Source organism: Trichosurus vulpecula, chromosome 9 (assembly GCF_011100635.1).
Source record: "Trichosurus vulpecula isolate mTriVul1 chromosome 9, mTriVul1.pri, whole genome shotgun sequence".
In the NCBI taxonomy this organism is placed as follows: Eukaryota; Metazoa; Chordata; class Mammalia; order Diprotodontia; family Phalangeridae; genus Trichosurus; species Trichosurus vulpecula.
Window position 1 is genome coordinate 199,226,497 of NC_050581.1, and position 16,624 is coordinate 199,243,120.

Here is a 16,624-nt window from a genome sequence, read left to right on the forward strand (position 1 = left end):
TGTGAAAATCAATGCTGAAAACTAAATATATTAAATAAATTAAATAAATAAATTTTAAAAAACCACTTTATTTTTCTTAGTTTTTAGGGGGGGAAGTGTTTTTTTTGCAACATAGCTAATGTGGAAATGTAATTTGCATGACTTCACATGTATAATCTATGTCAAATTGCCTTCTCTTTTTCTTTTCATTTTTCTTCTGTTTTATAATATCTTGATTTCTCATCAAGTCACTAGCTTCCACTTGCTCTAATCTAATTTTTAAGGTGATATTTTCTTCAGTGGTCTTTTGGACCTCCTTTTCCATTTGGGTAATTCTGCCTTTCAAGGCATTCTTCTTCTCATTGGCTTTTTGGAGCTGTTTTGCCATTTGGGTTAGTCTATTCTTTAAGGTGGTATTTTCTCCAGTAGTTTTTGGGTCTCCTTTAGCAAGTCATTGACTTGTTTTTCATGGTTTTCTTACATCACTCTCATATCTCTTCCCATTTTTTCCTCTACTTCTCTTACTTGCTTTTCCAAATCCTTTTTGAGCTCTTCCATGGCCTAAGCGCAATTCATATCTTTCTTGGGGGCTTTTGATGTAGGCTCTTTGATGTTGTTGACTTCTTCTGGCTGTATGATTTGATCTTCTTTGTCACCAAAAAAGGAATCTAGAGTTTGGGTTTGAGTCTGAGTTTGAGTCTGAGTTCGTTTTCACTGCCTGTTCATGTTCCCAGCCGACTACTTGACCCTTGAACTTTTTGTCAGGATATGACTGCTTGTAGAGTAGAGAGTACTTTGTCCCAAGCTTTAGGCTCCAAGTATTGTTGTTTTCAGAGCTAATTCTACTCCACCATCACCCCAGGCTCTGTCACAGCAGCACTCCTCCTCCCCCAAGAACCACCAACTAGGAAGGCAATTCCGATCCAAGCAGGGCAGAGCAAGAGAATCTGTATTTGTGCCCACAAAGTGCTCCTTGCATTCCCACTTTGATCTGCTGCTGGACTCCTCCCACTGTGTGAGCCAGGGACTGGGAAGCCGCTGACACTGGCGCTCTGGAGGCAGCCTCAGGAGCTGCATGACCTCATCCACCCCCAGAGCTGGAGGCTGGACCCCTCTGAACTAGATCTTGCAGTTTCCCCCCAACCTGCTCTTTGGCGTTTGTGGGTTGAGAAATCTGGTAACTGCCACAGCTCACTGTTTCATGGCCCCAAGGCCTGTTCCGGCTGGCTGATTCTGGGTCTGGTCTGTCCCAGCGTGACCCACTGGGCTGCCCTCCGCTCTCAGCACCATGCTATAGACCCTTCTCAGCGACCATCCAGGCTCTCCTTGGCTGGAGATCTGTTTCCCTCTGCTATTTTGTGGGTTCTGCAGCTCTAGAATTTGTTCAGAGCCATTTTGTTTGGAGGGATTTGGTGGGGAGCTTAAGCAAGTCCCTGCTTTCCTGCCACCATCTTGGCTCTGCCCCCCAAATCACTTGCCTTCTCAATGAGGAGGGAGGGGAGGGGGAGAATTTGGAAGTCAAAAATTTTTAAAATAAATGTTAAAAATATTTTTCCATGTAATTAAGAAAAATAAAATAAATATTAAAAAATTCAGTTGTCCTTCAAAAAAAAAGTCATAGCATTACCAACCATAACTTTAAAAAAAACAACCATTTGCATCCCTTCTCAAATTTCTCATGGCTTCTTTTTCCCTCTGTCCCACTGCCCCACCCCCTGCCCCCCACTTCTAGCTGAGAACCTTTCCTCCTATTTTGCTAAAAAACTTGAGGCCATTTGCTATGAGCTCCCTCTGCTCCCCTTCTCATCTCATTCAGATATCTTCCCCCACTATCTCTTCTTCCCATGTCTCACATGATGAGGTCATCCTTTGTAATGTTCAGATACTCCAGGGGAAGTGTGACCTCATTGATCTGGGTGTCCTTTACAATGGTGCAGGTTACAACCCATCCCTGCCTGTCCGTTCTATGTGACTCTTGTCCATGCCTTCCTAAAAGTTTGCCGGAAGGAGCTCCCTTGACTGGCGGGACACCTTCCTCAAATTTTCCCTGCTAAGAATCTGGTGTCTTGCTACTATATACAAAATGCTGCTATAAATGTTGGTGTCCCTGCATCCTGGCTTTCTAGGTTTTGACTTCTAGCAGGTGAATGCCCAATAGTAGTCATTAGGTGGGTCATTTGTCTCAGTTTTCCAGCATAGCTAGATCCATTCCACCCACAGCATCACCAGCACATGGATCCTTCTCTCACATCATGCATTGCCAGGTCACGCTGGCTCTTTCTTCACTTCTTAGCTTGAACATGCTGTGTGTTCTTGGGCAATGGGTTTAACTTCTCTTGCATTTCCCGTGTTCTATTACAGAAGGGATAATGAATACTTTAATATTCTAAGAGATGACCAATATAAGAGATTATGAAGTACTTGGAGAGGGCAATGTGGATCTCTAGAGAGCTGCCCTTGGAGCCAGGAGAACCTGGGTTCAAATCCCAACTCTGACATAAGCTGGCTGTGTGAGCCTGCACAGGTAACTCAGCCTTTCATTGCTCTAGGCAGAGAAGGTGCCAGAAACTCAGATGAGCTCGCCTTTTGCATCTATTAGGAGCCAGATGACTTCTCAACAAACTGTAGTTATTATCTTGCATGCGTGCGTGCGTGCGTGCGTGCGTGCGTGTGTGTGTGCGTGCGTGCGTGTGTGTGTGTGTGTGTGTGTGTGTTGATGTTCACAGAGCTTTGGGGAGATAACAAGGAAATTAAATGTAAAGAACTTTCAGCCTAAGGAGGTAGACAAGACCAGCATCTGTGGGTTACGTCCATAAATAAATCATGATCAAAATGTTTACATATTATTAACCAGTCTCATCTGTCTACCTACATACATAAATGCAAGCCTTCATTGTGCTGAGGGGAGCTTACTTGGATTTTGCTGAGGAGAAAGTCCCTCTCACTGATGGGGATCCCATGTGAACTTTAAGGAGCCAGCCTGAGTCTTACCAGTGGTCCTCTCCGGGCACTCCTTATATTTTGTCTCCTGATTGAACATCAATCTCTCAGCCTGAATCTCTGATGCAACAACTTCTTTCCCTGTTTTCTCAGCCCCTTCACACTTTATAGACACCTTAGTAACAAGGTGGCTTCCCTTTTTAGTTAATGCTTGCTTATCTCCCATGTGGGACCTTGCCTCCCCTAGGCAATGATTGCCTTCCCCTAGCCTGGGTAATTGGGTTTCTCTGTGCCCCAAACAGATCTTAGACTTCTTGGCAACTTGGCCTAGCACACGAGGCATTTTCACTGATATGCAGAGCACATGTAGGATCACTGGAGTTGTATGTAGAGATGAAATGACTAAGTTTAAAGTGCTTTGAAAACCTTCAGTGTGCTATGTCAGTATCAGCTTCCGTAACTAAAATAGTTATTACAGAATCACCAGGGCCCCAAGGAACAGCAAGATGCCCTCTGTACTGCTAGCTAGCTACACAGGCTCTCAGTCTCTGTTCAAAAATTCTGCAATGTCACTGTAATGTGACCAGACTTTGAACACCATCCCAGAAGCCCTGTTTCTTTGGAATGGATGTGTTTGCTTCAGGAAGTCTCAGCAGGGGAGAGAAGCTGTCACTGTCAAGTGACCTAAGTTAGTCTCTCTCTCTCTCCCTCCCTCCCTCTCTCTCTCTCTTTCTCTGTCTCTCTGTCTCTCTGTCTGTCTCTCTCTTTGTGTCTCTCTCTCCCCCCCTCCTACCCAGAAAGAGAACCTTGTATTTATCTCTAGGCTAATCAGAAAACTGGGTGTACTGAGATAACATTAATCTTTATGAGAACCATCCAAGGTACCATAGTTGACTTCAGTAGTTTTTTATTCTACTCTGACCTGAAAGCGTTATCTAGGCCAGGGGTGGGGAACCTGAGGTCTTGAGGCCATATGTGGCCCTCTATGTCCTCAAGTGTGGCCCTTCACAGTCTGGGAAGCTTGGATTCCGTCAAAGGGCCTGCTCTAGGGTGTCTCAGAGTTAAAGTACTAAAAATAGGTCTTTCAAATAGATTAAAAAAAACCCCAGTCATTATTCTTATAGGATGGGTTGGAAAAGAAGTCAGCCTTTTCTCCCAGGAAGGGCCCAATTTGAGAGGCCCATGGTCTCCTGGAAGCAGCCTTGGATTTGCAGTTAGAAGGATGTGGATTCAAATTCCAGCATTTCTCCCTACTAGCTATATGATCTTGGACAAGTCCTTGTCTTCTCTGGGCCTCACTTTTCTCATCAATAAAATGAGGAAGTTGTACAAGATGGTTTGAAGGTGCTTCTCCAGTTTTAAATCTAAGATCCAATGAGAGCTCCTTACACAGGCCAGAACAAATTACACAAAATTACTCTATAAGAATACCGATTGTTAAAGTTGTAATATTTCTTTCAATACAAAAAATTTTTCAAATGAATGTTTATCATTAATTTACTTGTTCTCATCTAGTTGTTCTCCCCTGTAGGAGCCTGGTTAAAGGCCACACTCTGGTTTGGCACAGCCAGATTTGGGAAGGAAGGGTGACCTAAAAAGACCAATGGTTGTGGCTACTGTAGGGCCCCTGGAAGAGCAGGCAGGGGAGGGGGAAGCCTGGAAGGTGGAATTCTGGGATTGTGGCCTGGAGCCGTGTCTTCTTCAAGGCAGCTCCATCAGAGCAGCTGGTTGCGGCAGGAAACACCCAACTGTCCAACATGCATTTATTATATACCAGCTGTATGTTAGGCACTGAGAATACAAGCCAACAAGGAAGCAGTCCCTTCTCTCAAATGGTTTACATTCTGTTAGAGGAAAGAATGTGACCTAGTAGCCTTCATGGTAGTAGTGAAAGATGAATTTGTTGTTCTTTGGTTGTTTCAGTTGTGTCTGATCCCATTTGGGGTTTTCTTGGCAGAGGTACTAGAGTGGTTTGCCAAGTCCTTTTCCAGCTTATTTTACAGATGAGGAAACTGAGGCCGGCAGGGTTAAGTGACTTACCCAGGGTCCCACAGCTAGTAAGTGTTTGAGGCCAGCTTTGAACTAGGGAAGATGAATGTTCCTGACCCCAGGTCCTATCCACTCCAGACTCTATCCACTTCGCCACCTAACTGCCCAGGAAGAAAGAGAGTACCTAAATAGGGCTGAATGAGTCTCCCTGGTGAGGATACTTTGATCTGACCTTGAGCACATCTCTACAGAGTTCTGCACAACCTAAAGGGGTAGGACAGGAGTCTGGAGGGCTGACTCAATATATCTCTGAAAAGAACATTGCCATCAACAATAAGCATGTTTAATCTTGATTATTTTTTCCACAACTGTCAAGTATTTCTCTTTTTTCCCTTCCTTTTTCTTCTTTCCACTGATAATCATTTAATATCAATTTAGTAACTTCAATAAGGGCCAGAGCCTGAACTAATAATCAACCAGAAGAGCCTGGACCTAAGCCTCTTTGTTCTCTGAGTTTACTCAGAGAATACCTCTTCCTATGTCAACAAGGCCAGATGGGGCTGACTTAAGAGTATTCTTTCCTCTGTCTATGGCCATTAAGGATGAGACCCTTAATCTGAGACACTATCTTGAATAATGTGATTTTTTCTTCTCTTAATATTTTGTGGACATATACTATGTTATGGCATGTTAATGGTAAATTAAACACAGAGATCCTGGATTGTAATTTCAATTGACACTTTGTCAACTCTCTTATTGTATTTACAACCTATTCATTTGAGAAAAGGCCCTTTCTTGTATCATGGTTAAACATACATGGAGATCATAAAATAGAGTAATACAGACATGCTGAGTTGTTACTGTTCTAAAAATGTATTTAAGCCTTCTCATTCTTTTGTTCAGACAGTCAAATTTTGTCTGGCTCCATACATGTGTGTATTCTGCTGGCTTTAAGGGAATAAACAATATGAATTTACATATCACCTTGCTTGTTTCCTTCCTTTAACCAACTTTTCAGGTCAACACCACTTCACTTGAGTGGAAAAGGAAACACAAAACACTTGTAATAAGCTAGTTCATGTAAAACATATTAAGGATTCCCAATAGCCCACGAATACTTAATGCAATTATCCTCCCTTTCCTTTGTGAGTCTGGCTTGCCCCAGGGTCCTAAAAATCCACCGTACTCGTAGGATTCCCCCTGTGGTCTGGACTCTCATAGGAAGGGAAATTGAACTTGAAGTTGCCAAGAGATTGATCTTTCAACCTTTGGGTGAGTCCCTATTTTAGCCAAGAGACCCCTACAAGTATGGAGACTTATGGCACTGCCCTGTGGACTGGACTGCCCCAGACAGAAATGCCTTTGGGGTTGCTAGGCAGGCAATCTCCTCCGTTTGGGGGAATCCCAGTTTTATTGCCAGAGACCTCTACAGGCATCTAGGTATATCAGACTACTCTTGTCCAAAACTGGGGTTATAATTCCCTTCTCACTAGAGAGGCTACCCCCTTTTCCTTTGGCCTTGCACTATCTGGATGACTCATAATAATAGTGAAGGGCAGAAGCTAGGTCTTTTGCTCCCCCATATTGTGGCTTGGGCTCCCCTAGTGATCATCCAGCTTTGGGACCATGTATGCCACCTCTTCTCTCTTTAAGACCCCGCTCCACCCTGTCCTGAGCCCCCAGCCTCTAAACCTTGGGGTTGCTCTTGTGACACCCTGCCCCCCCCCACTCCATCCCGTGGAGGAGGCTTATCTCCTATTACAGATGGCGAGCCCATGTACATGCGTGGGCTGCCAGAGGGCTGCTTTTCTGATTGATTTCTTTGATGGGAAATGCACTTTCTTTTCAATACAACTTTTATTTTATTTGTTCCAACTGCCAAATATGTATGTTCTCTCCATTCTCCTTCAAAATGGAAGAAGACAAACAAAACCTTTATAACAAATAAGGGGAAAGAGGAGGGAACAAACATTATGGTTCCATTGTTATGTGCCAGGCACTGTGGTAGACACCTTTTACAAATATTACCTCATTCAATACTCAAAGCAGCCCTTTGAGGCAGGTACTACTATTCTCCCCATTTTACAGTTGAGCAGATGGAGGCAGGCAGATGTTAAATGATTTGTCTAGGGTCACACGATTAGTGTCTGAGTCCATATTTTATCTCTTCCTGACCCCAAGTCTGTTGATTTACCCATTGTGCCAACTAGCTGCCTCTAGGCAACAACAGGGATAAACCATATGTGCACACACAAATACTGAAGGGAAGGAAAAGAGGCCGGCAGATGATGAAATGGATAGATTGCCTCATGGAAACAACAAACATGAATTTGGACAGACTTTGAGAGATAGCAGAGGATAGAAGAGCCTGGCGCACTATGGTCCATGGGTCACAGAGAGTGGGCATGACTGAACAACACTATATATAGACCTAGGGACATACATGTGCAAATATACACATGAACATATTCCAAATACAAAATGGAAATATACATTTATTCATCCATCTGGACACTCTCCCTCATTGTCTCATCAGGTCAACGTCTTCAGTGCAGTTGGGCTCTCTGTGCTTCTGTCCTCTAACTTGGCTTCAGTTGGGTCTTCGAAGCTTTAGGTTTTGAATGCCAGACAGAAACATTTTTTTCAGGGAGATAACAGCAACAACAATTGTTTTTTAGCCTTTGAAGTTATTTAAACGACTATTAGAAAAAAATGTTTCCTGCCCTCCCCCACCCCCCACCTCTGTCCCAGTTTCCTGAGGGGGAAATTTGAAATTAATATTATTTAGAAGGCTAAGGGAAAAAAGTCTTATTTTGGTGTTTTTTTTTCTAGATATCAACAATGTGAAGCCTTTGGATGGTGTGAAAATTTTGGATCTGACCAGGTTTGTCTCCATGTGTCTAGTTGGGAGTGGCCAGTTTGGAGGAGAAATAGCAAGAGGACATTTTGCTGAAAGGCAATGAATTTATTCATCCATATTAAATATTGCAGGGTACTGGCTGGACCTTTTGCCACTATGAACTTAGGAGACCTTGGAGCTGAGGTGATTAAGGTGGAACGACCAGGTAATGGTTACTTTATTTTTACCAATGAATATATTGTCAGTAATACATCAGCTGTTTGTGTGACCTGTGCACACTTTTTTGTTACCCTTTTAGAAGTGGAAACTCAAAGGACCTGTTGTGCTGCCCTTCTTCCCCTGACTTGGAGACCAGTCCTGACCTCCCCCATCCTCTAGAGGTGCCAAGGGTCAGGGTTTGGGATGAAGCTTGAGGTACCCAGCCCCAAACCTAATTCTGGGCAAAGGGCCTGGGAATGGAGTGAAGAACAGAAAGCAGATGTGCCAAGAGTTAGGGCTGAGCCTGGGACTGCAGCCTGAGATCAGAAACCAGGCTTTGGCAGCTGAGCCTGACTACTAGAAAGAGGAAGAGTCCTCAGCTGACTTGGGATGAGCCCCCTGGCCCTTGGGAAAAGCAGGGGAGAGGCAGGAAAGAAAGGAAGAGGAGAAGAGTAAGAGCAGAGAAAGTGCAGAGAGTGAATGAAGAGAAGAGGAGAGATAATAGAATAGATGAGGAAAAGAGAGGAGAGAAGAAGAAGAGAGGAAAAGAGAGAAGAGAGAAAAGAAAAGAGAGGACAGAATAGATGAGGAGAGGAGGAGAGAAGAAAGAAAAGAGAGAAGAGCAGAAAAGAGAAAGGAAGAGGGAAAGAGTAAGCCAAGTAAGAGTGAGGAGCTAGGAGCTATCTAGCACACGGTGCATTGGACCAGAAAAAAATGAGTGAAGATTAACCACCCTTTCCAAAATAAATGCTTCCCAATGCTGTGCTTTTTCTTTTACTTTTCTAAACACACAGATTTTCCTTGTCTTATTTTGGATTCAGTAAACATTCATGAATGTGCACAATGTGCAAAGTTATGTGGAAATGTTCCCTAAGAAAGTCTTCCTCAAAAACAATTCACCTACTGGGACGTGAGATAATTCATACTAGGGAGCAACCTTATGAGGGTAAAGTCTGCTAGAGCCAAGCACAGCCGGTGGTGTAGAGGAAGGAGCCCTGGGTTTGGGGGCAAAGTGCCTGAAAATAACTGGCTGTGAGACCTTCAACAAGCCCCTTAGAATGTCCTCAGCTGTGAAGTGCGGGACCTCGAAGATCACTTCCAGCTCTAGACCAACGATCATATGAAAAAATGCCTGGGAAAGTTCAGTTTATGCGATGCATGATCTTTTTCATGTCAACAACATCTCTCCCTCCTTCCTTTCTTCCTTCCATCTGTCCTCCCTTCCTTTCTGCTTCCCTCCCTCCCATCTATTCTTTCTGTTTCTCTCTCTCTCTCCCTCACTCTCTCTCTCTCTCTCTCTCTCTCTCTCCCCTCCCTCCCATCTATTCTTTCTGTTTCTCTCTCTCTCTCCCTCACTCTCTCTCTCTAGCTTCTCGTTCATCTCTCTCCCCCTCCCCTCCCCATCTATTCTTTCTTGGTTTCTCTCTCTCTCTCTCTCTCTCTCTCTCTCTCTCTCTCTCTCTCTCTCTCTCTCTCTCTCTCTCCCCTCCCTCCCATCTATTCTTTCTGTTTCTCTCTCTCTCTCTCTCTCTCTCTCTCTCTCTCTCTCTCTCTCTCTCTCTCTCCTCCTCATCTCCCCCTCCCCTCCCATCTATTCTGTCTGTTTTCTCTCTCTACTCTTCTCTCTCTCTCTCTCTCTCTCCTCTTTTCTCTCCTCTCTCTCTCTCTCTCCTCTCCCTCCTCCCATCGATCTTCTGTTTCTTTCTCTCTCTCTCTCTCTCTCTCTCTCTCTCCCTCCCTCCCTTTCTTTCATCTATTCTTTCTGTTTCTCTCTCTCTCTCTCTCTCTCTCTCTCTCTCTCTCTCTCTCTCTCTCCCCCCTCCCTCCCATCTATTCTTTCTGTTTCTCTCTTCCTCCCTCTCTCTCTCCCTCCTTCCTCCCTCCCTTCCCTTTTTGGCTTTACTTTGTACTCTAGGTGCCTAGTCAGTAGTTGTGCTTAATAAATGCTTGTGGATTTGCTTATTGCCTTGACTTTTATATTTTCATGCTGGACTTCAATGAAGAAGAGAAGTTCCCTGAGGATAGAGATTGCTTTAATTTTGTCTTGGTTATGTCAGTGCCTAGCCTAGTTCCTGCAATACAGTAGGTGCTTAATTGATGCTTGTTGGATTTAGTGGAATCAAATCAGCTGACGGAGGGCTCACATTGATTAAATCCCAGTCCCTTGAAGCATTGAAGTGAGACAAGAAGCTAGAGCTGGGCCTTTGGGCTCAGCTGGTTCCATTTCTCTAATCCAGTGCCTTCAAGGCCTCTGGGAAGCCTGGAGGGTACTGCTCATCCCTGGCCTGGAAGGTTGTTCAGGCTTTTTCATGTAAAGTGTCAGCGATCATGAGAAGACTGCTCTGATTTCTAGGAGCTGGTGATGATACTCGGACTTGGGGACCACCTTTTGTGGGATCAGAGAGTACTTATTTTCTCAGTGTTAACCGAAATAAAAAGGTAAGCTAAGGGGATACTTCATTTGGCTTTTTCCCCTGATAAGAATGAATTTAAGATATTGAAATCTACCAACCTAGAATATTTTTATATAGAATCATAGAACCTCGGAATTGCAAGGGACTGTGAAATCATCAAGTGCAACCCCTTTATTTTACATATTTGGAAACTGAGGCACAGAGTGGTAAAGGGACTTGCTCAAGATTATACAGGCTCAATCACTTTTCACATATAAAGAGAATTGCCAAATGAACATTAGTTTTTTTTGTTCTAGTTTAAGGTTATTGAGAGTTACTATCCAGAAATAGGATGGAACTGGAAGAAACTAACCTTAGTGGTCATGCAGCTTAACCCTCTCATTTTACAGAAAAGGAAACTGAAAGACTGTGTAGGTGGAGTAAAAGGCTCAGTGCAAAGGGCACTGGACTTGGAATCAGGACCTGGATTCAAATCCTGTCTCAGACACTTACTAGCTATATGACACTTTTGGTTTCCTCATCAAAAGAATGTCTCAGCTCTTCTAGGTTCCTTCTAGGCAGGTTTAAATCCTGATCCAAAGTAGGAATGCAGGATTTGAAGCCAGGTCCTCTGACTCCCAATTCAGTGGCACACTTTCCACAGCAACATCCCACTCATCAAGACATATTTAAAGCGCATTTTCTGTATTTGATCCTGTGAAAAGCCATGGACCTCAGAGGCATGTCTGTGGAACTCTGGACCTGACTATTCTTCCTTTCTAGAATGCAGGAGAATGGTCTTACCTAGATCATCAATGTTGTTGTCTCTTGGCTAATTAGCAGGGCTACCATTTGTAGAACACTTAATACAATAATATAAAGAATAATATAACTTTATATATATAATATAAAATAATAACATAAACCTTACTCTAACTTGCTAATAAGCTAGCATGACAAAGAGACAATGTGGCGCCTTGGGTAGGGAACAGAGTTCGGATCCAGAAAGTCCTGAATTCAAATGCTTCCTTATTCACTTTCTGGCTGTATTACCCTGGACAAGTCACTTGACCTCTCGTTGCCCCAGTCAACTTTCAGAATGTGGTAGATCACATCACTGGTAAAGGGAGACAATGAAATCACTATACCAATGGAATCAAAAGTCAGTCCAAAGGAAAAACCTATCTTGACACATTCTAATTGCCATGAAATTGGTTAAAAAGGGGGTGGTGGTGGTTAAGTTTTAAGGGAAGAATAGATCACGTGTTAGACAGGAACCTATAAATGAAGGGCCCAGCTAAACCTTCCCTGTTCTGACTAATGTACTGTTTCATTGTCTCTTCAGAGCATTGCCATCAACATCAAGGATCCGAAGGGGGTACAGATTGTCCAAAAGGTAGGGGGCACTCTGCAGGAGGTGGTGCATACCTCTGCAGAGATGGGGCAAGAGTTTAAAGACTGGCTTTATTTCTAGCTGTTGTTTCAACAATCCAGCTAGCAGCTTCTGTGGGGGTATAAGATCCACCAACAACCAGCACCCAGAAAGCTGCCAACACGCTGCAAAAGCACAAGTTCTTTTGATCTGCTTTAGTAAGGAAAGCAACAGTTAAGGGGTTGACAAGCTTACTTTAATTCAGCACACAAATATCATTCACTTAGTTCAGGGGAAAAAACCAGCACCCTGAACTTCAGAGCAAAATACAAAGTACAAACATCAACAGACAGACCTTGTCTGATTCAAATTCCAATACATAGTTATCAGAGTTTAACAAAGTCCCAACATCCAGGTTTACAAGCTGGAGGGCCCTTAGCTACAGCTGCCCGGAGTCTCCACATCATCACACCAGCACGAGTGAGAGCCCTAAAGAAATTACAAACATTGACAGACAGACCAAATACAGATTCATAGTTACCAACATCTAGGTTCAGCCTGGGAGCTCATAACGAGGGCTGGCCCAGAGTCACTCACTCCACCACTGCTGTGGGTAAGAGCTCCAAAGAAAAGAAAGCCAACCCCTGGTTTTATATCTTTGTCAGAGTCAGGGGTGAGTCACACATGCGACTCACCCAAGTCGTCACAAAGAGGCTACTTAAACCCACGTGGTCTAAATGCCTCTGCTGTCCCAGATATGTCATTCAAACTCATGTGTAAACTAGGCCCTCCCCTGAGTTAGCCCCACCTTGGGCCCCCCCTTAGTTACCAATCCACACCCACATAGGTTTTACACCTAATAGGGTTTTGGGCCTGGGGCTTAGCACCTAGTAAGGCTCAATGAAATACACTGAATTAAAGGAAACAAAAGCCAAACTCTTCAAGGGCACTTGGTTGAACTAAGTGCTAAGAGCCCATTTTGCTTACCAACACAGCTGTCCACAACAGAACAACTTTCTGTTTCTGGAAAAGACTATTGAAGGATGTAACTGGCCTCCCAAGGGCTAGGGGAGTGTAGGACTTTTAGATGTGATGCCTTTCTGGTTTGAATCATTCTCCCAATTCCAAGATGACTCTGCCAACTTTGAAATCTCCTTTGTTGGATGTAGAGGGAGAGAAACAACAAAGCAAAGATCCTCCAATAAAAATGACCACCACGACAAAACTACATAGGCCTAGAGAGTCCTGAGGCCTCTGCATCTGCCTGGCTGGGGTAAGGAGAGACATGGCTCTTTCCCTTGACTCTGCCCATTCTTGACCCCAAACTAATTCGACTACAGGAGATTAAGATAGAAACTAGACCTCTTTGTTGATATAGGGAACTCCCAGATGAGGAAATGCCTTATGCAGAAGCAAGTTAGCCCTTGTGCCACAACTTAGAGTCTTAGAGAGTTTCCTGGAGCACAGAATGGGTAAGTCCGTTACCCAGGTTTGCAGAACCAGGGCACATCTGGAGCTGGACTTGAACTCAGATCTTCCTAGTTCTGAGACTAACTCCCAATCCACCATGCCACACTATCTGTTTAACTAGTGAATGGATAATAAATAATTGGAGATGATGAAACCCTCTGTGGTTTCCATGTGTGTTTCAAGACCAATGCTCTCCCCTCAGCATCAGCAACAGCATCTACCAGTCAGCATCAGTGTCAATATCAGCATCAATGTCAATATAAGCATTAGTGTCAATATCAGCATCAATGTCAATATAAGCATCAGTGTCAATATCAGCATCAACAAAGCAGCATCGGTGTCACTATCGGCAAAAGTGTCAGTGTCAGTATCAGCATTCAATGTCAGTATCCCCATCGGCAAAGCAGCATCAGTGTCCGTATCAGCAGCAGCAAAGCAGCATTAGTGTCGATATTAGCAACTGTATCAGTATCAATATCACTGTCAATATCAGCATCAGTGTCAGTATCAGCATCAGTATTCGTATCACTGTCAGTATGAGCATCAGCAAAGCAGCATCAGTGTCAGTATCCGCATCGTCAGCACGCTTTCCATGCTGCTCACTTTAGCTTCTCACCTTGCAGGACCAGGCAAGAAAAGGGAGTGCAAACTTCCTTAATTTCATTTTCATGTTCATGGCCTGAATTCACTGACGTAATTATTGCACACATTTACATAATGCTTTAAGGTTTTCAAAGTGTAACATGATCTTTGTTGCTTGTCCTGCTGTATCAATTTAGCCAATATACAAAAAGATGTAGAATCATATAGCTTGGAGTTTGCTGGATTTTTATTTTATACTCATATTCTAATTATACTTATTGACATTGGTTTCTCCCTTAGCATCAAATAGTGGAAGCTGCACTTAGTGGGCAGCTAGGTGGTGCAATGGATAGAAGGTTGGGCCTGGAGTCAGGAAGTTCTGAGTTCAAATCCAGTCATATATTTAGTAGCTGTGGGACCTTGGGCAAATCATCAAACCTCTGTCTCAGTTTCCCCAACTGTAAAATGGAGACAATAACAGCATAATAATGGATCATGATAATTGTTGTAAAGATCTAATGAAATAATATTTGTAAAGCACTTAGTACCGTGCCTGGCACATAATAGGTGCTATATAACTTTTATTATTCTTATTCTTGATTATTATAACAGTTATATAACTATTAGTTATTATTATAAATGAATCCACTTCCTTCCGTTAACTCCTCTTCTGAATCCTTTTCTAATCTGGGAAAATTTCTAAAAGTCACCTTCTCCATTGTCCTCATCCTTTGGCCTTTCTTTTCATCTTCTTATCTAGTGGGTAATTCCTCCTAGGAAACTCTTCTTTTCATCTATCATGTTTGGGAGTTTTCACCTTTTCCAGTCACTTTCTTTAACATCACCTGTAGAACAGGGTCTGGCGCATAGTAAGTACTTAGTAAGTGCTTGCTGACTGAGTTCTTGTAGTAGCCACAACTCCTTTTCCTTTTTTCCTATTGCAGAATATTCCCCAGCTCCCACCCCCCAACCCTTAGTGTAAATCTCCAGTGTGTGTGTGTGTGTGTGTGTGTGTGTGTGTGTGTGTGTGTGTGAGAGAGAGAGAGAGACCTGGGGAGGCATGACAAAGTCTCATGATGGAGTGGAGAGAGGGCTGGCTTCAGAGTCAAGATAACCTAATCCCAAATCCTGCCTCTTGTACAGATTGGCTGTCTGACCCTGGGCAAGTCACTTAACCCCCTAAGACCTGTAATTCCAGAGTAGGTACACATTTGTTCTCTGAAATTTGAACTCAGTCAAAAGGCCACACCAAGGACCTAGAAAGCCACATGTACCCTCAAGGCCATAGGTTCCCTATCCCTGCACCCAAACAGGCTGCTTTGGACACCAAGCCTTTGTTTATAAAATCGGTACACTGAGCACCTGGCTTTCAAGATATTCCTTAAAATTGGGGCAGCACTTTCCATCTTAAGTTTCTGAGATTTCTCTGCCTGTTAATTTTCTCTATCCTGAAGATTCTGTCCTGGGGTTAAGTCGGAATATGCTAGAATAGATATTAAGATAAAAAAACAACTATCTGGCAGTTTCCTTTACTGATGAATAAAATTCAACCCTAAACATCACTCTCAGTGTCCCTCCTCCTTTCTTGCTCTACCTTCTCCATCATCTTTTCAGGAAGAGTAGCTAGTGCACAGAACATTACCTAGAATAGGGTAATGTAGATTTTAACCCTGACTCATATATTGGTCTGTTGTATAATTTGGGTGAGCAGCATTTCTCTTTCCTGCATCTCAGCTTTTCTACCTATAAAATGGAGGTAAGAATCCTGGCTTCTGGCTTAATCCTGAGGAAGCACAGAATTTTAGAGCTGGAAGGGAGGGACCTCAGTGTCCGCTCATCCAACTACATCCTGAAAGGACTCCCTGCAGTTGTGTTCCTGCACGTGGCCATCCAGGCTCTGCTTGAAGGCTTTGGAGGAGAGGACACTCCCTGTTCTCACCTCATAAGGCATCTGATTCTCCTTTTGGACAGCCCTGATTAACAGGATCTTTGTCCTGAAAAGAGCTTAAATTTACTCTTTGGAACTGGCTCCTCATTACTCCTGGCCTATGCTATGGGATCATGTGAGGGATCTAGCAAATCTAATCCCCATGTGAATAATAATAATGATAAGGACAATAACTAGCATTTATATAAGGCTTTAAAATTTTCAAAGTGCAAAAAACCTAATTAAGTGGTGAAAAGGGATTATATTGTGAGAAGAGGAAAGGAGGGGGCAGAAAAGGGTAAATTATATCACATGAAGAGGGACAAAGACATATTATGGTAGAGGGAAAGAAGGGAGGGAGAATAGCATTGTTTGGTCCTCCTGACTCCAGTGCCAGTGCTCTACTCACTGTGCCACTTAACTGCCCCAGAATAGCATTGTTTGAAGCTTATTCTCTTCAGATTTGGCTCAAGGAAGAAATAACATACTCAGTTAGGTATAGAAATCTAGCTTGCCCTATAGGCAGTAGGAGAGGGAAGGAGGAAAGAAAAGGGAGAGGGTGGTTAGAAGGGAGGGAAGGAGTAGTAAGGGAAAAGGGAAAGAAAAAGGAGGGGTCTGATAGAAGGGAGGACAGATTGAGGGAGATGGTAGTCAAAAGCAAAACTTTAGTGAAGAGGGAAAGGGAGAAAGGAGAAAGAAAAGCATAAATGGGGGGAGGAATAGGATGGACAGAAAGACACAGATAGCAGTCATAACTGTAAATGTGAATGGGATGAACTCTCCCATAAAATGGAAGCAGATAGCAAAGTGGATTAAAAACCATAATTCTACAATATATTGTTTTCAAGAAACACATTTGAAACAGAGGGATACACACAGAGTAAAGATAAAAGGCTGGAGTAGACTATATTGTG

General features: G+C 43.3%; 1 protein-coding gene across 3 annotated transcripts in view; it reads left to right on the plus strand.

The window, feature by feature from the left end:
• Window positions 1-16,624, plus strand: part of SUGCT (succinyl-CoA:glutarate-CoA transferase) — a 643,092-nt gene that overhangs the window by 15,079 nt on the left and 611,389 nt on the right. For all 3 annotated transcript variants that reach the window (XM_036738675.1, XM_036738678.1, XM_036738676.1), the window contains exons 2-5: window positions 7,741-7,792; window positions 7,900-7,973; window positions 10,320-10,405; window positions 11,705-11,755. In XM_036738675.1, coding sequence (XP_036594570.1) covers window positions 7,741-7,792; window positions 7,900-7,973; window positions 10,320-10,405; window positions 11,705-11,755 — 263 coding nt within the window. The remainder of the gene's footprint in view (window positions 1-7,740; window positions 7,793-7,899; window positions 7,974-10,319; window positions 10,406-11,704; window positions 11,756-16,624) is intronic.